This window comes from Protopterus annectens, chromosome 4.part1, assembly GCF_019279795.1.
Source record: "Protopterus annectens isolate FY-2018-M chromosome 4.part1, PAN1.0, whole genome shotgun sequence".
In the NCBI taxonomy this organism is placed as follows: Eukaryota; Metazoa; Chordata; order Ceratodontiformes; family Protopteridae; genus Protopterus; species Protopterus annectens.
The window spans coordinates 794,197,097-794,222,690 of record NC_056734.1 but is presented as its reverse complement, the minus strand read 5'-3'; the positions used below and the strand labels follow the sequence as shown (position 1 = coordinate 794,222,690).

General features: G+C 37.0%; 1 protein-coding gene across 3 annotated transcripts in view; it reads left to right on the top strand.

Moving 5' to 3' along the window:
* LOC122801057 (arylacetamide deacetylase-like) overlaps window positions 1–25,594 on the top strand; it is a 523,400-nt gene that overhangs the window by 180,541 nt on the left and 317,265 nt on the right. For all 3 annotated transcript variants that reach the window (XM_044070541.1, XM_044070540.1, XM_044070542.1), the window contains exon 3: window positions 13,817–14,039. In XM_044070541.1, the coding sequence (XP_043926476.1) occupies window positions 13,817–14,039 (223 nt within the window). The remainder of the gene's footprint in view (window positions 1–13,816; window positions 14,040–25,594) is intronic.

The window sequence follows — 25,594 nt, the reverse complement described above, 5'->3', positions numbered from 1 at the left end:
CAAAGATATTGCAGAGAACTGGAGAGTGCTTGAACAAGAGTATGACATTTTCATACAGGCTGCATTTTCTGATAAAGATGACCGTACAAAGGCATTTATTCTATTTAATTTAGCTGGGTCAGAAGCCTTAGAAAGGGAATGTTTATTTGTGTATGCACCTGCTGTCTATGCAGGAGAGGGGGAACCATCATATTGTAGTACCAGCTGAGTCAAGGGAGGACCCTGAGTGCTTAAAACGTAAATTTGGAGAAAAGGTTAACCCTCCCAGACAAATGTTACAATGGAAAGGCACGTATTTTATACAAGGGATCAAAAGCCTGGTGAAACATTTGCAGCATATATAACTGATTTGAGAAACAAGGCTAAACCGTGCAAATTTGGTGATTTAAGGGATGAGTTGATAAAGGACAAACTTCTGTGTGGTATTAAAGATGATGCTGTGAGAAAGATTTTGCTTCATGACAGTGATTTAACTTTGAATAAGATCAATGAGATTTGTCAGCTATATGAGCTCACAGAAAAGCACACACATATGCCTACAAATGAGAGATGCATGCTTCCAGTAATTTCCAGAGCTCATGTTGATAGTATGCAGCATGTGGTTAAAAGAAACAGGCCCAAGTACATAGCAGCAACTGTAGCCCCTGCAGCACCCACTGGTAAACCCTAGAGCTTTCCAGCAAGTTTCAGAGTTTGCACAGTCTCAGTGAAGGGTAAGAGTGAGTCAGCAAGCACAAAGCATGAGCCCCCAACCTAGTTTTATATAGCATTACCAACTGTCATAATTGTGGTGGAAATCATGAATCTAAAAGGAAAAAATGTTTAGATTTTGGTCAGCAATACCACAAATGCAATAAGTGGAATCATTTCAAGAGCTTTTGTAAATCAAAAGATCCATATTCTTTTATTAAAAGGGAACATTTTATGAAACAAGTTGATCAATTAGAAAAAAATCATGACCCTGCTCTTTATGTTGGTGGTCTGTCACTGCTTCATGAAAAAGTTAATGTAGTAGATTTAAGGGCAAAGAATGAAGTATTTTGTACTGTTGGCATAAATGGAAAACAACAGAGCTCAAAGTTGACACAGGTTCCAAGTGCAATGTTATGTCAGCAGAAACATTTGCTAGAGTGTGTCATGGTGAAAGGCTTGATTTGGCAAAATGTGTGAAGCTTGTTGATTATGGTGGTGAAGAAATTCAAACCGAAGGCTCAGTAGTGCTTTCATGTTATTGTGTTGGGAGAAGTCATGACTTGTTATTTTATGTGGTCAAGTCACGTCTAGTCATTATTAGGACTGAGACACAGTTTGAAAATGGGACTGCTTTCATTTAATTACGAACTCCACCAATTTAGCTTGTAAGACCATTCCTCTAATTTTGCCCAGTACATTTTTTCTACCTATGCTGATCTTTTCGAAGACAAACTAGGGAAGCTTCCAACTGTGTACTCCATGAAGTTAGACCCAGATATCGGTCGGGTTATCAGGCCATCTAAAAAGTTCCAATAGCCATGCAGGACAAAGTCAAAGCCAAGTAAAATAAAATGGTGCTACAAGGTGTTATTTGTCCAGTAGGTTCATCATTTCCAACTGAATGGACTTCTTCCATGATGGTAGCTCACAAAAACAGCTCAGATGACATCAGAATATGTATTGATATTAGTTTGTTTTTCTCTCCTGTAGCACCCTCAGACTGAAGACGTGGCAGAAGCTACAGGACTCTTGTAAATGAATTGCTCCTAGGCAATACACACATATGGAATGCCCATCTGTAATGGACATTTTGTAATTACATTTAGAACATTTTTTAAAACCGGAAGGTTTATGTTCCTTCTGGTCCTTAGACATCTTCAAACTAGAGAAAATTCAAACAAGCAGACCACTGAGATAGACTTGCCAGAAAAAGGCAAAGGCGGGAAACTACTAGCACACAGGAACAACCAAAGAACCTCTAAGAAAGAATACGTATTGATCCATGAGAGTTGAATAAAGCACTAAAAAGACCTCATCATCTAATGTGCAAAGTTGAAGAAGTTGCAGCTCTGATGCCAAATGCCACTGTTTTTTTCTGTCTTAGATGCAAAGAGTTCATTTTGACAAATTCAGCTTGACAAGAAATCCACATTGCTAACTACTTTCAGTACTCCGTTTGGAAGGTAGAGATTTTTGAGAATGCCATTTGGGATAAATTATGTGAATGAAGTATTTCAATTTGCAATGAGGAAACTTTTTTTCTGGGTATCCTTGTGCTATTATAATAGACAGCATACTGGTAGGAGGTAATGTTAAAGGTGAGCATGACAGAAACCTCAGAAAAGTTTTGGAAAGAGCACAAGTGAATCTTAAGCTCAATCCACAGAAATACAAATTCAGGCTACAAGAGGTTACTTAGGTTGGTCGTTTATTTACTCATTCAGGCCTACTACCAGGCCCTACAAAGCAAACGGCCATTCTTGAAATGCCAGCTCCAGACAATGTTCAAGCCCTCCAATGTTTTCTTGGCATAGTCAACTATCTAAGCAAGTTCATTCCAGAATTAAGGCAACTTTCAGCACCACTAAGAGAGTTGACATGTAAAGATGTATCCTGTATCCTGGTCTTGCTTAGAGCAACACCAAAGATTATTTGATGTCCTGAAACAGAGAATTGCCAGTCCACCAACTCTCAGATACTGTGATGTTCACAAGCCAGTTACTCTTTTATGTGATGCTTCTAAATTTGTTCTTGGTGCAGTCATTCTACAAGAGGGTTAACCTGTTGCCTACGCATTGAGAACTCTAACCCAAACTGAAATGCAGTATGCTCGGTACGAGAAAGAGCTTTTGGCAATGGTGTTTGCATGTTCGAAGTTCCGCGATTATGTTTATGGTAGACCTATCCATACTGAAACAGACCACCAACCTCTAGTCACTATCTTGAGAAAGCCTATGCATTCAACTCCAACAAGATTGTATTGCATGATGCTGACTGCAAAAGTATGTATTCACTCCTTGTCTACAAGAAAGGCAAACTACTTTATCTTGCTGTTACATTATGCAGATTGCCCAGAAACACCACTGAACAGCATGAGAATGAGAACCTTGATTTTGAAATCATGGAAGTTAGACATTTTTTTTTCCACATGTCTTGATGAGCTGAGAGATCTCACAGCCACAGAACCAGTTTTACAAAGGCTCAACCACTTAATCAATCAAGGATGGCCGTCAAAGTAAACCAGTTTACATCAAGAAGTTCATCCTTATTTTCCAGACAGAGATGAGATTTTGTCTGATAATGGTTTCATTATGAAAGGTCTGAAAGTAATTATTCCAAAGTCATTGCCACAAGAGTGTATTATTATCTTGCATCGTGATCACCCAGGAATCCAACTCTACCAAAAGTAGGGTGAGAGGACTAGTATTTTGGCCTTCTATGTCACAAGACATTGAGATAGTGCTATTATCTTGTTCTGTGTGCAATAGTACAAAGCCACATCAACAGAAAGAAATCACTTAAGCTAAACCAGATTCCTGAACTACCTTGGTCGACAGTAGCCACCAACATTTATGAGTGGAATGGTCAACATTATTTGGGGTTAGGACTCTTACTCCAATTGGTTCAAGATTAACCTACTTCCTAAACTAGCATCCAGTACTGTCATTACTAAGATGAAGCATCAATTCCAACAGTTCAAAAGATTTGCCGAAGAATGGGACTTTACTTATGTCACAAGTAGCCCTGAGCATCTGCAATCAAATGGTTTGGTGGAACATGCAGTTCAAAGTGCAAAACAGTTATTAGGAAAGACAAAATGAGAGCACAGTGATGTTTTCCTGAATTTCTTGAACCTCAGAAACATTCCTCATGATAAACATCTTGGGTCACCTGCTCAGAGACTTCTGTTGAGACAAACCAGATCCACATTAGCAATCAATTGTTGGTTCCATGTGTCAAGAACAACAGGTCAGTGAAAACCAATCTGTTGAAGAAGCTTTTAACCCAGAAGTCCTACTACTATGATAAGACCAGCACAAGCTGCTCATTCCATTATGAAAAGGAGAAGTGGTAAGGATGCAAACATCCAAAGGTTATGATCAGATTGGAGTCATGGAATGTATTCACCCAGAACTGAGATAGTACATTGTGGAATTACAAGGAGCAGAGTTTAGGTGGAATTGCAAACATTTGATGCCGGTGTATGAACCTATACCGCAGCACATAGCCTATGTGAAAGACTCTTTATCTCACAGTGAGTTGTCCGGTGTCCCAATTCCAGAGAAAGTTCCATACAATATTCCCATTTCTGTGACAAATCCTGATGTTCCTGATAAGACTTGTTCACCGATGTCTGTCCCTGTTGATAAATTCAGTTCATATTGTTATGTTACCAGATCCAGTCATATCTCTAGACCATGTAACAGATGCATAGCAACATGGACATGAACATTGTGTTTTGTTTCTAATCTCTATAATAATGCATGTCTAGCTCCAATGTTGTTTTTACTAAGGGCAATCTTTTTAACAGGGAGGATGTAAATCATTATGTGTTTATGTATCTTTAAGAAACTATCCAAGGACTTGCACAAGTGTATAAATACTGAGCATGTGTGAGCCTAACTGCCATTGTGAAGTAAGCTGTTGAGATGTAAGCATGTATCTCTGTAAGGTCTGTCTATTAATCAGTTTGTTTATATTTTATGATGCCGCTATCCCTCCTGATGTGTTTTTATGTATTAAAGTATCTAAACAAAATACCCCGCCTGCTTGTCATCTATGTTAGAGAGGGATGTGACAAAAACTATCCATCCATATGACATAAATTAAGCCAAGGCTAATCTACTGAAACTCGGTGATGACTTAATAAATTCAACATCCCCTTCCAGATTCTTGATCCCACTGCTTATGTGGAATGCTTTACCACCAAATTCTATGAACATGTAAACACCTGCATTTGCATGCCCCCCCAAAGTAATTACAATGCCAAATTCAAAAATAAACCCCTGTTGTGGGACAACATTTCAATAGACTGTATAATAAAAGAAGAAAACTCATTGCACATAAATATGAATGCAACTCCCAAGATGCAAAAAAGCAATTATTAAACTTGAAAGGGACCTCCTGACCTTGATAAAATCAACCAAAGCCAGATATGAGGTAAAAACAGTCACCCTGACAAAGTACAACACAAAAACATCTCTAACTATGTTAGAAACCTATGCACAGATAAGAATGTGTGGCATCACATACTCAGACCTAAAACACATGACTGAAGCAATGGATTAGGGCAAATCACTACATGCTGTATATCTAGACCTCGAAAAGGAACAAAAGAGTACAACACCAACTCACACTCCAGTATCATAGATAAACTATCTAAATATTAATCAATATATAATGCATTGGATAGCAAATTGGCTCACAAATAAAATGCAGGAAATTGTGATGGGATGCTCTATCTATTCTAAAAGATCTGTCACTAGCAGTGTACCCGACAATTCAGTCCTTGAGCCATGCATCTTTTGCACTTACATCTTGGAGGTCAAAGGTATTGTTAAAGGTTAATGGCTAACCAAGTCTGCACTTGGCTGTAAATGGGTGCCGTAATAAACTCCCCAGATAACACCAGGCTCTTTCAAGTAAGTCATTTCCAAACCAATAGCTGGTGGCAAGAACACGGACTGAATCTAAATGCCAAAAACTGTATAACTGTATCCTTTGGTAAGCAAAACGACATTTATAACTATCAAATTGACAACACGTTTCTGAAAATTGATCCAATAGTTAGGGACCAGGGAGCCTATGTAAACAACAAACTGATCAATCTCTGTGTATCAAATATAAGAATTTATTTTATTCATTGTACAGCTTATTACTAATGGTATGGCAACCAGGCCCAGGGATATGATTACTTCACTGTATTCTGTATTCGTCAACTGCATCATTGAGTATAATGCCCTGTTAGTCACCAGTCCAAGCATTTGACACAACCTGAATGCCCAGAATTCTTTCTTACTAAGAAAATCAAGGGCCTAAGCCATAAAATCTATGCAGACCATATCTCAAAGCCCTGTCTTTCTTCTTAGTGTCATTCAGGCTACTGAGAGATGATTTCTGCCTCACATATAGGTCCTCAACAGACTTCATCCTGTCAGATCTACTGCAGATTTGCAAGTCCAGTGCAGGCATAAACACCTGATTCAGAAATTTCAGTCTCTTTTTCAAAAAATATAGACCATCTCGGAGGAATACATATGTATCACAGAGATTGCCACTTCTTTTGATTTGCTTTCCTCTACACAAAAAGCAAAGTACTTTCCCTTCACAATTCAAATTTAATCTGGACAAATCGATGGGTAACTGCAAATTTTCCCCTTAGGTACAATGCCGAGTACTGTGTGCAGCTAATAGTAATTGTTATCACATACTCATACCCATGGATAGCGGCAACATGTAGATATTCTGCTCATCTTTGGGTTATTCATACTTAAAATATAAGAACTAAAAATGTCATGGGAATGAATAGGTAGGTTTCTAGAGAATGTCATGGATTAATAGCTTAATAAGTAGATATGAAGGAGTCTGCATGTCCGCCCTGTGTTCACATGGGATTTTCCCAGTTGTTCCAGCTTCCTCCCATATTCCAAAGATATGCAATAGGTGGATTGGACACTCTAAATTGGCCATAGGTGTATGTGAGGGTGGGGTATGTAAGAACATAAGTGACAGGGTCACCTGCCCAGTAGGGAAAACCTTAGTTCTAGATGATTGTCACTGTTGAGTGACACAACCCCATATGCAAAATGAGGAAAAGGATTGTGGATGGATGAGTAGAAGGATGGATGACAATACATATGAATCTATGATATAAATATGAAGTATATCTAGTATTTTGCAACTTAGTTACTATCCAGTATACTGATTTCTCTGATACTACATTGTATACATTCTCACTTTTCTGATCTTCATCTTTCTAACCAGAGTTTTTGGTATCATATTGATGTATTTCGCTGCATGAATCCATTAAAAGAAGTTCAGCTCATTCAAGCAACCTAGATCAAAAATAAATAAATTAATAAATAAATAAGCAGATGCATGCATGCATACATTCTGCTTGCAAAGAAAATTTGCATGATACACTGAGAACTGAATATAATGCCATATCTGTGTCTTGGGTTACATGAAATGCACATTATTTGCTCTTTATTGATTAGAATTAATGATCTGCAATTTTGGAAAGAAATCAGTTGTACTGTTATTTAAATACTATGACTATAAACTACTAACTTCCAGTGATGACTTAGTTTTCTGTTGTTTCTGTCCTATTTGTATTAATGTTCTTACTGAGAAATGCTTAAAAACAGTAAATGTACATTATTAGTATCTCTGCCATATAGAGAAGGTAGTTGTTTTAAACAATTGTTTACAGTTACAGTTGTTTGCATTTCCTTATTTTTAAGTATAATAAATAAATAAGTGTATGATAAGAATATTAACAGTGAATATGATAAAAGTCATATCTGTAGCTATTTTTTTGTATTTATTTTTTTAATATGTGGTTAACTTAAATGCACGAATGCATGCTTCAGGTCAACTGAATGCAAATATTTTTAAAAAATCACTTAGTGAGTAATCCAACTTTAGCTTCCAATTTGATATTAGTTACTCTATATTTATCTTGGGAATTTTATCCATGATGATGCCCAACACAGCGCACAGAGTATTACCTTCAGCTTTAGTGCTTCATGAAGTTAGAAAAGAAATAAACAAAATCCCGACATGTAATGTGAAAACCATTGCTTTTTTCTGAAATTCCAATGATCATTTCAAAAAATTTAGTATGACCCACCATTTAAGCAAACAGAGATTTATTTTACATCTGCATTGCAATGGTTTCACATCCTGATAAACATTAATAAAAATGTTTTTTTAAGATGTTTTTGTTTTGTTATGCTTTCATTGTATGGTCATGATGTTCTTGTTCACATAATAATATCCAAAAATTATTCAAATAATGAAATTTACTTGAATCATGATGGACTAGGTATTTGACATACTGAGTCATGAAATCTGATATATAACTGTGGTGATGTGAGGCATTGCCAGCTATGCCAGGAGAAGTAGGGCAGTGGATGTGTAACATATGCCAGCACATAGACAGCTGGAGTTATATAAAGTATTATATGTCATTTGTATATCAAACTGATTTGTACAGAGGTCTGTGTTGAAAATATATTTGTAAAGCTGCTTGTGTTAAAAATGTACCAATGGTAGTTCATGCTGGACAGAAAAGAAATACACCTGTATGTCAGATTGTATTGTAACTGTTGAAATGAATATACTGATAAATGAATTCTATACTGACTATTTACTTTGAATTGTTAAACTTTATCCTGTAAATCAGTCTGTTTTTGCTTTTATTTTTTGTATTGATTTTGTTTATATTCTTGACTCACAGAAATTTGTTAATTTAGCTGTATTTACCTAGGAGCTTTTCTCCCCGGGCCTCTACTGAAAATGGACATGTATCCAGTTAGACTAGCCCGGTAAACAAATGTAAAATAAAATAAAAAAATAATAAAATAAAAAATATATTGTAACAGTGGATAGTGGAAGAGAAGAGGTTAATCCCATCCCAACTAACTTTGAAAATGGTATGAAATTAATTTACCTGGTTTAGGCCATAAAGACTGTATCTTACAGATGTCCTTCTATTCTCATGTTGCAGTATTCATAACAGTAGGGAGTTGCTGCCTGCAGCGCCACCGTCTGGCCAGTATACCAAAGTCTTTGTTTCAGGAGGGTACATGTGACATCTCTCACCGGGGCCATAAACAGACGTTAGGTATAAAAGTGATGTCTACACTTACCCTCATCAGAATTTTTTTGCCACAGTGATCATTGGACGCCCGTTTGCCAGTTCCACATCTACATCACATTTCTTCAGATGACCGAATTCCAGATCGTTAAAGACCAGATGACCGCTTTTGGCCATTACAGATAAGTGCCCTGTTTAGATTTTTTTGCTTAATTTGCTTACTGTTTAGACTTAAATGTCAGCTAGGAAAGGGAAGTGTGCTTATGGGAGACAAATTCCTCACAAGGACACACATGATAAGTGTGTTTTTTGGATAGGCGAGGCCCACGACCATACATCCTGACAGTTTGTAAGTTGATTGTCTCCAAGACTCTCCATAGCAAATTAGCGGCTTTGAAACTATATCTAGAGAACCAAAGCCTCTGTTGCTTGGCATTAGGCATGGAGGGAGGAGTAGGCCATCTGACGAGCCACCTAGGAAGAAGGCGAAAAAAGTTACGCCGGAATCCCAGGCTGCGCCTCAGGAGTCTGAGCAAGCTCTAGAGGCAATTAAAGACCTGGAGTCCATTCAGATGATGGTTACTAAAGCAGGCCCGGGAACCTTAATGGAAGCTGGGGTGCAGGAAACTGAAGCTATGTCTGCCGAGGTAATTCAGCCATCATAGTCAGATGGCAGAGAGGATCCACATCTCACATTTTTGGAAGCCCTTGCTCTCCAATTCATGCTAGACAGACGTCCTCTTCTCTTCCATCTGCTCCAATGATTTCCTTGAAAAGTAAGCAAAAAAACAAGCACTCTGAGCCTCCACTGCTGCCTGGTTGGGAACCATTCTCTCAAAGTCTGTTTAAGGCCTTTCAGGCCTTACAAACGTAAAAACTTCCCACTACTCTCACACCTCAACCACTCATTCATGTGTCTGAGAAAGACTCCCTCTCCTCTGAGGAATCCTTCTCCTATGGAACCCAAATTGAATCCCCCAAGGAATTCATTATGCCAGAGGAGGAGGACTCTATTTCTCCTGAATCCCCAGGAAAAGAATTCACCTTTGGGGATACTATCTCCCTCATGAGGGAACATTTTAAGTGGCAGGCCTCTGAGGTTTCTGACTTCAAGAAAAGGTACTTCAACCATTTGCAAATGGAGCAACCATCTCCCTCAGCTGTGCATCCCTTACTGCCTGCTTTTCAGGATGCTTTCCTAGCTTCTTCTCAGTCTCCTGACTCACAGTCCTCAGCAGCTAAATGACCTGACGGATTTTATAGGGTTCCCCAAGACACTCAGTTTCTTTTCAGGAACCCTCCAGCAGACCCAGCTGTTATAGCCATTTCTGCAGACAAAACATCTAGACAACTACCTTCTACTGCTCTTTATCCAACTGATAAAGACAGTTAATTTATGGACAAGACCGGTAAAAAGGTATATACCTCCTCCACTCTCACCATTAGGGCCTTGAACTACCAAACACACATGGCAAGGTATGTTGTAGATACCATTTCTAAAAACTCTACCCTTTCTGTCTGAGGTTCAGGATTCTCCTATCAGAGCCCAACTAAATTCCCTCCTGTCCACGGCATCCCAAGTGACCAGGCACTTCATTAAATGGAGTTATGATGCTGTGAAAGCTTCAACTAAAGCTGCAGCTTCAGGATCAGTACTTCAGTGATACTCCTGGGTAAGGTGTCAACCCCTCCCCATGGATGTTCAAACTAAACTACTGGATGCACCCTTAGACAATAAGGCCCTTTTAGGCAGCCTTCTGCTGATCTTCTCAAATCCCTCCACAAGAAGGGTAAAGAACTACAGAAACAAAAACACCTTCTGGTATCCCCTATTCCTAGATATCATAGGAATTACCCTCAGCAGCCCTCCTTTGTTAGAAGGCAATCTTTTCATTCAATGCCACAATCAAAGGGATGTAGACAGCCAAGGAAAACATCTACTCCCAAATTTTCCACCAGCTGCTCCACAACAACCCTTTCGGAGCCAGCCTGACCAATCCAGGCCTCCTCCACTGTGAACCCCCCCCCTTTCATCCAGCAACACCCTTATCCCTTCCCTCCTGGCAGAGACTAACAACAGAACAATGGGTCCTCTCTATCATCCAGAGAGGATATCACATGACATGGTGGATGCTCCCACCTTTCCAAGGTATCCTCTAACCACCAAGAAATCAAATCCACCTGTTCCCACCCATCATTCCTCAACTTCTAACTCTAGGCACCATAGAACCAGTGCCCACCCCTCAAAGAAACACAGGCTTTTATTTCAGAATGTTTCTAGTACCAAGGAAAGAAGGTCCTTGGAGACCTTACCTGGATCTAACCTTTCTAAACCTCTTCCTCCATGTTCCCAGTTTCAAAATGGCACCTTACCAATTCTGTTACCTCTGATCCCCTCATAGGCATTCATGGTAGCACTAGATCTCAAGGATGCCTACCTTCACATCCCCATTCATCCAGATTACAGGAAATACCTCAGATTTTCAATAGTCTCCTGTCATTTTCAATTCTCTGCATTGCCCTTTGGTCTCTCCACTGCCCCCGAGTGTTTACAAAGTGTCTATCCCCCTTTATTGATCATTGCAGGATCCAGGGTATACAAATATACCCATACTTGGACGACCTGCTCACCCTATATGAAGACCATCAACTCCTACTTCTTCATTTACAGCAGGTGTCGAACATCCTCACTCTTTTGGGGTTCACACTAAATCTAGAAAAATATCACCTGATCCCCTCACAGGACTTGATTTTCCTGGGGTGCAGACTCTGCACAGACTGCACGAAAGCCTTCATCTCAGAACAAAGGATTCCGGACCTCTGCCTGTACTTCAATCAGATCCTCGCCCAAAACACCCTGACAGCTTGGGAATTCCTGTGTTAGACGACATGGCATCCCTCATACCCATGTTGCCTATGGCCAGACTCCACATGCGCAAAATTCAGTGAGTGTTAAAAAATCTATGGATCCAACACTCCCAACCATTGGACTGACCACTTCCACTACTCCTCTGCCTATAAAAGGAGATCTACTGGTGGATCTCAGCAATGCAGACCAACCCCGGAACCAACCTCCAAATTCCAGCCCCACAACAACAGTTCTCCACAGATGCTTCAGATCTGGGCTAGGGTGCAATGTTACAAACAAACCAACAGCACCTCTCAGTACAAGGAAAATAGTCTACTCTAAGGAAAAAGGATGACATCAGCATCAAGGAAACGAGGGCACTGCTGTTAGCCCTTCTAACATTCAAACCCTCTATCCTTCCAGGAACCCTAAAAGTAATCACAGACAATATGACTGTCCTGTGGTACATCAACAAGCAAGGGGGGACCAGGGCCTAGTCACTAGGCAGCCTGGCCATCCAGATATGGAACCTAGCTGTTTCTCTCAGGGTCTATTTATTAGCCATGTGTATCCCCTCAGCAGAGAATGTTATGGCAGGCACACACAGCAGAACCTCCGCCCCCTCTCACGAATGGATGCTTCAGACCTGATACACAGGTGAGGTATTCCATAAGCAGACCTATTTGCCTCCCAACTCAGCAAGCAGGTGCCCAACTTCTGCACAAGGAATCCACACCCACAATCTTGGCAAGTGGACACTTTCTTCTTCTCATGGGGGAGGGGGATGTATCTTTACACGTCCCCCCTTCACTCTCATTCAAAAAGATCTCTTGAAAATTCAGAAGGACAAACCCAAAATCCTACTGGTGACTCCATTTTGGCCAAGACAGCATTGGCTGACCCTCCTACACTCTCTAGCCAAGGGCAATCACCACAGGTTACCCCACCATGTAGACGTACTCACTCAGAACAAGGGATCTCTGCTACACCCACATTTGAACAACCTAAAATTGACCTTATGGGTCTAATCCCTTGCAGACACCTATATTCAGAAGACATATTCATTGTTCTGCAGAAGGAAAGAAAACCTAGGCCCTGGTGAGAGACATCGCACGTACCACCCTGAAACAAAGAGTTTGGCATACTGTCCGGATGGTGGCGCTGCAAGCAGCAAATCCCTACTGTTATGAATACTGCAACATGGAAGAGAAGGACATCCAAGGTTATGGTAAGTTCTTACACAACTATTCTTTCTGATTGCAGCCAGAGGCAAAATGTCTGTGAAAATCAAGACTACGAATCCTATTGCATTGTCCTTAGGGGTGAACTAATTGCTATCCTGGAAGGGTGGAAGTTTTTGAAAGGGTTTTATAGCTTCCTGATGCTGTAACATATCTTAGCAAAGCTCTATGTGTGTGTATTATGGCACATAGGCTCTGGATTCTGGTTCAGTTTCTAGTAAAGGGGATAGTGTGGGAACCAGAGTCATATGACTAGATGTATGTGATTTAATTCTGTAATCCAGCAAATAAATGATGTTTTAAGACTAGATGAACCAATGTTTCAGAGCAGTCTGTTTGTGAAACCTGACAAAGGAAGGACCATTGTCTTGCCTTGCTCTAGTAAGTGAAATCGGGGGCAGTAATTCTTTAAATTACTCAGGAGAATATAGTGAGATTAGTTACAAATTGTTTTTCTGTATCTGTGTGAATCTTTCCATCTATGCTATTTTTAATATTTCCTGTGATTGAAATGCTGGTGTTTATTGTAAATAGATATTTAGTACTTTCATGAGAGAGAGAGAGAGATTTCATAAGGGAAATTGTGTTTGGTACAGAGAGCTGCATCTGGAAATACTGTGTGTGTCTATTTTTGTTCCAAGTGAATGTCACTCACTGGTATCCAGTGTGAGGATTGAAGCTCTTTGATCACTGGCCCAGAGGAGGGGTGTCACAATAACAATGAGCTGCAAGCTGTAGAACTGACATGATTCATTCATGGCAGCAGACATCTTCTGTATGAGCTCTTCCTCTAATTGTACAGTATATTGAACACTGCATTAGTCTTCTTTGGACACCAATGCAACTTGGAAAGATAGTGTTTATATTTGTAACAATGTGCCATTTAATCTGAATATTGTTAAGTATTAATGCAGTTTTTATATTTTGCTTTAGGGACAGCTGCTTGAATGGCTGGGGTGGAGACACGTTATGCATTCATTGAGGATACTCACTGACATGCAAAATATACCAGCACTATCAGATGAGAACATAACAGTGACAGATACTATATTTAGTGGTGTGCCTGTTCGTCTGTATGTACCTACACAGCAGACTAATGAACTAAAGCGAGGCATTATTTATATTCATGGTGGAGGCTGGTGTTTAGGAAGTCCTGGTAAGTGCAAAACATAGCAATTTACAATTAAAGAAATCCATGTTTTGTTTTAAGAATTATATAGTTATCTACTACCATATATAGGTAATGTGGTTAAATGACTAATTTAGTGAGCTGCACATGTTTTCTGTTGATTATAAAATAAATTGCATAAATAAATCAATAACCAGATAATATCTGTAAACATAATTACATTGATCTTACTATCAATATGACATTGTCTGCTGACAAATGAGTTATGGAAGTGCAATGACATTCAGGAAACAAATTCAGCTACATCTCAAAATATGTAGCGATCTTACAAATTGCTAAGATGACATGGGTGAATGTACGTTGCACTGAAAATTTTATCAATTGCCACAGGATTAAAGAATGAAGAGAATCTGAAATAAATAGTGTGCAATAAGAGATCTTCAACAGCAGCAGAGAATACATACTTGTCAGAAGTGATGTACGAATCTGCTCATTCTAGGAGCTGGCTAGAGAGATTTAACTAGTAGGTAGAAATGTATTATACATTGTAATTTTATACATAGCAACCATAAAAACACATGAAGGAAAGCACAAAAAATTGCACATACAAGAGTCCAATGTGTAAATGCGACATTTGTATATTAGCTAGTGTTTTAATATTTATCATAAAGGCCAGCGCCACTAATGTAGACACACAATATATAGTCCCACAATAGTAATAGAAAGCTAGGTAGGGAGTTGGAGTAGTTCATCTTTCATAGTCTAAGCTATTTGCACTCAATTTCAGTTTGGCTGAGCATTGGTAATGCTTTTTACTGCTGATTATTGAAATGATGCCTGTTCCACACAGACATATTCTTGTTTTATAACTGTAAGACAGATTAATACTGGAATGACAATTTCAAAGTAAGATGGTGAGGGATAGTAGTATCAGTAAGGTTTAAGGGGCTGTAAGAAACATTTATGTTGATGTTCTTATACATTGTAAGAAATCTGACTTCACCAAACCCAGATATTTATTTATTAATTTATATAATTATTTATTTATTAACATTTGTTTACCAAGAAAGCCCTTTCTGAGTGTAGGCCTGGGCAGAAAATCTTCATAAAATGAATAAAAATACAGAGATTGTGGACATTATATGCATCATTTGATCATTTACAATCAGTTTTATTCATGAGCAACAGTTCCTTTATTCAGACAACATGCAGATTCAGATATCCTTGACATCAGTTACATCCTATGCAAACAGTTTTGATTAAACATAACAGTTACATAGGCTGCATATGAATATTTTTAAAATAGAGAGCAGTACATGCAGTGCAATATCATGACTATGCATCAATTGTCAGGTTTTACATAAGAATGTTTGCTACTATAAGGACTTGTTCAAAACCTAGGATATAAGAACTTAAGGTAAAGAGTTAGAGCAGTCCAAAGAAAGGAAGGAAAGGAGGAAGCACAAGGAAGATAAAGAAGATAAGATGAAAGAAGAGGGTATAGTTGTGAGAGGAGTAAATTAAGTTTTGTGCAGCAGCGAGTCACGTCACAAATTCATATAGCTATATTTGCATCATTTTAACCAGGGAGTGTTGCAGGTGGAGGGTAGTTATCCATAAGGTGTGGCTTAAGCTGGCATTTAAAATCTTTCAGGTTGTAGACTGCTTTTAAGTGAAGTGGGATGGCATTCCAGCCATTAGCAATGCAGTATAAATACATGGAGTATCCTACATTATTGTTTGTCTTAGTCATGGATAGCAGTGCTTTTTTAGTGGAGCATAGGGGTGTCTTAGTAGTGTAAGGCTGAATGAAGGAGTAAAGACATGACAATTTTTTCTAGTTTGTGCATTTGTTTGAATGTTAAAATTAATTGTGAGCACAGTAGAAAATTATTTAGTTTGAGCCAGTTTAGTTAATTTTGTTTGCTGGTTGTAAATTTGGTTTCTTTATTGTAGCATTGCTCTAATTTGGCTGATAGAGAGCAATTGACATTGATTAGGATAAGAGGGGCATGTAACAGGGTGAGGAGTAGAAAAGAAGCAGGTATGTTAAGTCTAGCAGATTCAATAAGGTAATATATTACTGTATAGAGGCAGTCTAATATATGGTGTGTCTTTTTTAAGACTTGATGAAGGTGCAAGTCAAATTTTAGGTGGTCATCTATAATCACACCTAGTATTTTGGTGTTGGATGCCAGTTGCATATTGGTCTTGTTGAATGATAGTGTATTAAATGTATATTTGGGAGGAAAAAGTGTTACAGTGAACAATACTAGCTTAGTTTTTTTTTTGGCTGCACAAGGAGTTTTGAGTTGTTGAGCCATGCTTTTATGGAGAAGAAAGATTTCAAATTCAATGTTTGGAGCAGGGGTAGTGTCCAAGTAACACTTATTAGAAATGAATCATTGGAGTATTCTACTACGGTGGCCTCCTTGGCTGCTATGTTTATGTCATTGATAAATAAGTTAAATAGTAGTGAGCCTAGAACAGAGCCTTTTGGGATGGATACAAGGAAAGAGGAGAAGTCATCTTGCCCTTTTACTACTTTGGACCCATTAGTGTGGTAACTGAAAAATCAGTTAAGTGAGAGTAAGGTGATAGCCCATAGGAAGATATAGTTACGAGAATTTGATGATTGCCTATATCAAATGTCTTGGATAGATCCAGAAAAAGAATTTAGTTGACAAGACCTGAATTTCTATTGTGATTTTATTATATCTGTGAACCTTAGAAGGGCAGTGTTTTTACTGTGATTGGGTCTGAAACCATGCTGTGAGAGAGAGAGAGATAGAGGAGTTTATGAAAAATAATACGTGTAGCAAGTTGAAAGTGAATAAAACTCTACAATACTTTGGATAATGGTGAGATAATGGGGATTGGCCTATAGATTGTTAGGTCAGTTAATGAGCCACCTTTATGGTGGGGTATTATATAGGATTTTTTCCATTAGACGAGGACATATTTTTTTCAGATAGAGCAGCTTATTAGACTCAAGACAGGATATTGAAGTGTATCTGCACTGAGTCTGAGGTATTTTGATGAAAGCTGGTCAGGCCCAGGGTTGTTGTCTTAAGTGTGCATAGAACATAGATGCTGGCAATGGAGAGAGTGTGAAGATCTGTTCTGGCTTCAGTGATTGGAGTGGGATGTCTGGATATGTAGTAATGTTGTTTTGTAGGAGGGAGGTTACTGTATTTTTAAAATGTTAGTTGAACTGTGAAGCAATGCTTTGGGAGTTATTGTTTGGGATGGGGTGGGTATATGAAAAGTGTGCATATCTTAATGGGATGGGATCTGTACACAGTTCTAGGCATAATTTGTAACTGCTATTCTTTGGGCATAGCACTCTAATTTCTACCATCAGATTTAACATTGATATTCTTAAGATCTTCAAAGAAGTCAAAAATGATTAATGGTTCATGCATTATTAAAAACAAAACAGGGCCTAGACACATATTACTTAGCATGGACAATGGAGAGTCTATTATCTGAACACGTGCCTTGCAAAATATAACAAAGTACTCATCTTTTTTAACTTCTGCTATGAATTCTAAAGTCCATTGCTATGACTTTTTAATGCTCAAGAGTTTGAGAGGTGTGGTTATAGGAAATGTTAACTTTAGCACTTATGAATCTGTGGGTAAAAAAGTCTAAACCTTGATATATTTGATGCAGATGATTGTGGTTTGGTATATCAGTTATTCCACATGATGGGAATGCAGCAAATCTGGAGGTGCCATATCTGTAACTGGATCTGCAGCTGCACCATAAAGTGTATCCAACTGCTGAATTTTATTAATGCCAACCAACAGAACTGTGGTGCATGAGTTCTAGATGGCAGCTGTTCTCTGAGCACTGCTAGCACCTAGCTCTCTGAAATACCCTGGATTAAAATAAACCAAGAAGGCATCACAGAATAAAAAATGCAGAAATAAGACTGAGCACCTATTCCAGATAACAAACACTAATCAAAGAAAGAAAAAATAGCAGCAGATTCCTTTTAAAAACAACAGGTTTATCTAAGATTTGAGAAACAACTGAAGCCATGTGGTACTGAGGCCCTGCACTTGTATACAAATTTTGAAAAAGAACCAAGTAGCAGGATGTCAAAACAAGAAAATAATATGGACACTGTAACAACTAAAACCAAATTTTGGGTACTAGCCTTACCAGATAAAGATACAACTCCAAAAAGACTAAGGACAAAAAAACAATCAGACAACTAAATCTACAGGCAAAACAAAGGCAGACCAGCCAGCTAACCTGGAAGAAATTAAAACTGCTTTACTACCTATTCAGCAATCAATACAGGGACTATCTTTACAATTTCAAACATTTGGTGATTCATTTAACCAAATACTAACTAGAATGGAAAAATCTGAGGCAAAAATACTAGAAAATGAAATAAAAATAGACTCTATTGCTCAAAGAACTGGTTCCCATGACAAAGATCTGCAAAGTTTACAAACAAAAATAACAGGCCTTGAGGCAAGGTCATGAAGAAACAACATTATCATCAGAGGAATCCCTGAAACTGTGTCACATAATAATCTAATACCATCTATCGAACTCATAATAAAATCTCTGCTGGATGACCCTGAAGAAACACAAGTGATAATAGAAAGAGCCCACAGAGCTCTGAGAGAAACATAATCACCACTGAGACCAAGACCTTTCTATATTAAAATATTAAACTACCAAGATGTAAGTAAAATCCTATTTGAAGCCAAGAAGAAAGGTACACTCACCTCGAATAATAATAAAATTTCCTTTGCTGAGGCCTTCCCATCTGATAAGGCAAGCAAGACAACTTCTGTCTCCATATTGCAGGTTTTGATAGAAAAGAAAATCAGATTTCAGATGAAATATCCAAATCAACTAATTTTCAATGTTAAAAATGTTAAATACATGGTCTCTAACCCCAAAGAGGCAAAAGAGACATTCCTAACTGTTTTTAAGCAGATTCCACCCCCATAAATGAAATAAAACAACAAAAAAGACGTAGGCATCCCTCGAGTGAAAAACAGACCAAATTGCGACCATTTTAGATGGGAACCAACCCTGTGAGCTTCTCCTTACTTCCTAGGCCCTTAAATCAATGAAGAGAGCCATGAGGAACACAAGAAAGGGAAAAGAAAAATGGGGAGGAACAAAAATGCAACTACCGTTTCCAATGCGCGGTTTATAGGAAGGAACAATCTCCTGGGACTCTGGTATGCATAATCATTCCCCCTTCGACCTCAAGGGCTCCACTACAAACTAAAACATATCTGAAATAAAGATGAAGCAAGTATAAGAAGTTAATATTGCCATAAACACCCACAAATCGATCTAAACCAGCTGATAAGGTAAACCAGACTGAAAGATGATCAGAAACCTGCAAAGCAAGAATCTGAAGAATAAGGTATGATTTTACCAAAATAACCAATAAGAATTTGAATCTCTTATTAAGACTTATCATAAACAATCCAGACTTTATTACTACATGAGAGACTGTCAGAACCAGCCTACATTAAAGATGTATAACAGAAATAATGATGTTTGACTTGAATAAAGATAAATAAAATGCAAAAGTATTTTAGAAAAGGAAACTACAAGAACACACAAATATAAACTATCTGACTGCAGAGAACATAAACATAACCTAAATATGTAGGCTTTGGCAGAATATATACCTAGCTAAGCCTGAAAACACTTTTTTTCTCTCTTCCCCTCATTTTCCTACTTCTGACTATAAGTGCCAATAACGTTTTTTTTTTCTGGAATTGGTTGCAGATTGGCACAGAAGTCTGTATCGGCACCAAAATAGGGGAAAAAAACTGTTTAAAAGAGAGGGGAAGGTAAGAGAAGAATAAGGAAAATGTAAACAAGACAAATCCGCCTTAAAATTCATGCAACATTGTTGTATATCTTGTTATAGCTAACTGAGAATTTGAATACTAACATGTTGTTTAAAAATGCATTATTAGAAGGTATATGCTGCGTGCTAAAAAGCTATAAGTTCTGTGCTGTAACCATAATGCTATAATTGTATAATAGTTTAAAGGAAGAGACTAGGGATATTTCACAGCAGTGTTTTTTAGGAAACTAGTTTGTTTAGCTTTGTCCGTATTGTATATAGTAATGTAAGCAGGCTACCATGCTCTCAACCTACACACAGAGAAAATACAACCAAAGATCAGAGAGAAACTGAAAGTATACATTACTTCCTCACTTTATTCCCCCATTTTTCCTGGTCCAGGGGTACAGTGGGTAGGCACAGGAAAGGGATGGGAATAGTTAGATGCTTTGCAAAAACACATATCAACACCACATACAAAGACCATAAAACCAAACTAACATACTAGTCGTAGAACAAACATACTTAACGAACAAATGTGGGAAATAGAAATATGGAATGTTAAAGGACTCCAAAATAAAGAAAAAAGAAAACTATTTTTGCATCTTACTCTGAAAACCAAAGCCAATCTTATATTAATACAGGAAACATACTTAATTACAGAACAATGGGCATAAATTGGGGAAAAAATGGATAAGACAAATTATAGCAACAGGGGACGAAACAAACAGTGCTGATGTTGCCATAATAATTAAAACTCAATTCCAAGACAAGATACTTGAGACTAAGGCAGACAAAGTGGGAAGATGGTGTTATGTAACATTTACCAAGCCAGGATTACCAAAACCCATAATAGTGCTTAATCTATATGCACCCTGTAGCAACCAACACCACTTTTTATGTCACTTTACTCAATTCTAAACCAACTTAAAGATCACTGCCTAATAATTGGGGGGTGACTGGAACACATATCAAAACCCAGGAAAAGACAAATCTAACCCGATTAAAACACATAATAAACAAGCCACAATAGCTCTAAATGAACGTAAACAACACGTTAAACTATATGACCCTTTTAAATATGGGAATAATAAGAGTAAGTCTGAGACATTTACATTCTACTTGCAGTGCACAAAATGTGGTCAAGAATAGACTTCTTTTTAACATGGATCAAACAACAATTATACACGCTAGATTTTTCTTGGATCATTCCAAAGTCACATTGTTTATCAACTGGGACAAAAAACTGTACTTAGCTAATAGAGGTCATAACTGGTCATTGAATCCTAACCTGCTCATCAGAACAGATGTAATAAAAGAAGTTGAAGAAATATTAAAGACAGCCCTTGCAAATATTTCCAGATCCCAAGTCCCAGTAGACATAGAATGGGCTGCAGCCAAATCACAAATCAGAGGAATATTCATAAAAAATGCAGCATATTATAAAAATATACAGCTAAAAGAGGAGTATACATTGAAAGGGAAAATAGAACAACTGGAAAGAGAACTACTAAATAACCCTAATAACCAAACTGAAGTTGATCTCCTAAAACTACAAAGATACTATATGTTATAATACAGAAATCTATCATTTTATGAGGTAAGAATGTTAGATAATTATGCAGAGGAAGCCCAAATACCATCCAGAGCCTTGGCCAGAATCATCTTTCAACACAAAACCACCTCAAATATATCAGAAATAAACTACACAGACAAAAACTACACAAGAAATGAGGAAATTATCAAAGTATTCAAACAAATATATTCTTAAATCTATGGAGAACAAACATTACAAACATCTAAGGAAGATAGAGAACATTTTCTTCAAAAACTAAAATTCCCTAAACTAGATTTAGATCAACAAAAAAAACTAACGGAACCTATTTCCATCAATGAGATAAGCACAACAATTAAACATTTAAAATCACATAAGGCCCTAGGACCGGATGATGGACTTATGTCAGAATTTTATAAAACTTTCACTCCTCTAATTGCTAAACTACTATAATATGTGCTGAACTATATAATAAATAACAACATAAATGATATTCATTTCAATGCCTCCAAAACTATTTTCATATTAAAAGAACATGCAGACCCCAAAAAACCCAGATAGTTATAGATCCATCTCCCTTTTACATATAGATACAAAGATCCTGACCTCAATACTCACCGATAGATTAAAAAAGTTTATAAAGAAAATAATTTATCCAGAGCAATCTGGGTTCACACCACAAAGACAGACCAGCGACAACACTCTAACATTGGCTGCATTAATATGTTTTAGAAATCAGAGGGATATTAATATCTATGCAATGGTAGTAGATGCCCACAAGGCATTTGACAGTGTCAACCTAGAATTTTTGCTTCAAACATTACCTTATTTTGACACCCCTATCAATTTCATTCAAATCATCCAAATTCTCTATAGCAATCCATACACATCCCTATATATAAATAAAACATGGTCAAATAGAATTATGATAAAAGATGGAATAAGACAAGGGATGTCCATTATCGCCCTTTCTATTCAATCTCTACCTAGAACCCCTGTTTCTTTATATTAAACAAAACACATAGTATAGCCCCCCCCAACACATACCTTTAAAGTATATCTCACCATCTTCGCAGATGATCTGAACATATACTTCACTACACCAAACTCATACATAAATAAAATAATAACTGCAATTGAACAATTTTCAATCATGTCTAACTACAAATTAAACCTCAGTAAAACTAATATCTTCCCCTTAAGGCCACCCAATCCTATCTTATTAATACCACTAATAGATACAATAATAACTAAAGAAAAAAAACAAATATCTGGGAATTACTTTCTTCCAGAGCAACAAGGAATTCTACCAGCATAACATAACTCTTAAATGACAAAGCATAATGCAAGACTGTAAAAGGTGGAATAACCTTAAGCTACCATTTCTGGCCAAAGTATCAATAATCAGCATGAACATTTTACCTAGACTAACATATATATTCATGACATCACAAATTACTATACATTTTTCAAACAAATTCATACCTTCCTAGCAAAATTCATATGGGAACCCAAAAAAACAGAATCTTGTATCAGAAACTATCACTTCCCAAGAGCAAAGGGGGTCTGAACCTGGCAGATTTTAAAACTTATTACTCTATTATCAACACTATCAGAATATTGAGAATAGCAGAACATAACCCGACAATGAAAACTTGGTCACCTCCTTGGGTGACAATATTCTATAGGAACATTAAAGCACTAAGCATCAATCCCAAAATGCTTCCCTTTTTAAACAAAAAAGATTTACAAGCCTACAACATTATAGATCCCTTAAAACATTCTATAAATATAACACAAAAACTCTTTCATTCCTTAAACCTTGAGTAAGCTATGGTAACACTACAACCCCTTCATAAAAATCCAAATCTAAAAATAAATAACAAGATGATAGACCTTCACTCTTTTCCTCAATTAAAGGACAACATAACCCAGTATATCTACCCATACCTTAACTGTACAATCCAAAAAATGAGAAGTAACCTAAATCTTCCCAAATCATATATAATAATTCTAAGACAAATCAAATAGTTGTGTTCCAGCAGCCTCCAAAATTTTACTATACTTAAGAGTGACATGGAAAACTGTACTCTGCTTTGAAAGACTATTCTTACAACAAGGAAAACAATATCTAACTCATATAAAATGATAGATGAAATGAAATTTTCATAAGGACTCCTTTTCTGTAATTATTGAGAAAATTAAAACCATCCATAGATGACCAGCAAATAAGTCATGCAGTCAATCTAACACTGAAAAGTATACCCCTTAAAAAACTGTCATACATGCAGCTCATGATAAATAATAATGCACATTTCACACCCGCAATATTCCACAAATTCAGTGCATCCATATCACCATACTGCCTACACTGGAAGGACCAGGTAGCAGACCTAATGCATATATTTTGGCATTGCAAATGTGTGTACAAACTCATGAATTCCCTCAAGATACAACTGCAAAAAATGGGATATCAAACATCAACACTAACATGGGAATTTACCCTTCTACATATTCTCCCATCTAACATATCAGGAAAACAAGTGAATATACTTATAATAATTTTCTTACTAATGAAGCTATGCATAGCTCTCAAATGGTAAGACCTACAAATATCTCTTGAGAGGGATTCAAAAAATTAGCTATAAAACATATTTTATCCCATAAAATAGCAATGGATAAAAGAAACAAAAATATGAAAGCCAGTGAAATTTGGGAACAAACCTTTAATATCATATTAGCATAAAACATCATACATACTACATAGTAACAAGGTACAAAGGAACCTAGAAATATACACAGGATCACACAGCCAAACTATGGACTTGAAATCCTTATTGTATGTGCTATTTTTATAACAACGGAATTGACTGAGAAGGCATCTATGTTTATAGTGTAAATAGACATGTTTTATAACCTACATGTTACTATATTGACTACAATATATAACACTCACCTATGGTCATGCTGTAAGAATGGAAATGATTGTGATTTATATAAATGAAAAATGAAATTATTGAAAAAAAAAGAACGGTGGTGCATGTTTGTGATTTTTTTTTTTCATTCGAAACCTGGCTCAGTAGTATGTATCACTGATATGACTTCCATTACCACATGCAAAACATGCATGCTTTATAAAAATATTCTTTCACCTGCTTGAATCCTGTAAATATGTTTATCATGTAAGTGTTCAGCTGTGATGTAAGCAAGCACTAAAATAACCCCCTTCACACAAACAGATTTTCTAGTGATAGGTTAAGCTCTCAGTTTCAAAAATTGCAGAACATCAAACCTCTGATCATCGAGGACCAAAGGATCAAAATTCTGCAATTTCAAATGCTGTGAATGGAGATTGCCATACAGTGCAGAATGAGAACTTTACCTTTATGTTCACTGCAGTGTGATCTCGGAATTGGTATATTTAGGTAGCAGGGGGTGTGGAGGGTACAAGGGGGCTTGCTCCCTTGCAAAAACATGAAGTAAGAAGTATTCACATTTTATTTTTTTTGGGAGGGGGGTTCAATATTGCAGAATTTTGACCTTTGGTCCTCAATGATCAGAGGTTCAATGTTCTTCAGTTTCGATACTTTGAAGGGGGCCCTTTCAAACAAATAAGTGTCATTTGTAAGGTCATACTCACCCTCCCAAATTCTTTTTTTTTTAAACAAGTTTATTGTTTTTAACATACAAAATAAATATCATAACAATTTTATACAAGCAATTAAAATAGAAATAGTTATAACATTCAATAAAATAACCAAAGTATTTACAAAGACATCCACTACAAATCAAATCAATTGATTAAACTATAATGTCATGCTATTGAAACTAAGATTTTTTTAACAGGTTTTGTAAAGTATCCCATATAATATAATAAGATGTTTTTCTAGTAGTTCTTGATTTTATTGTCATCAATTCCATATGACACACTTCAGTCATAACATTTTTAAATTCATTAAATGAAGAAGGGGTATCTGAAATCCAATTTCTGGTTATTATTTTTCTAGCCACTGCAAGAATAGACCATAATAAGGGAAGTTTAACTTTTTTAACACTTTTAGGAACAGGTGTGTTAAATAATATAAGTGATTTAGAAACAATGAAATTATCTGTGAAAAGGGCCTGCAAAAAATCATTGATTAACTTCCAATATTCCTTCAATTTTATACAGTCATAAAACATATGTGC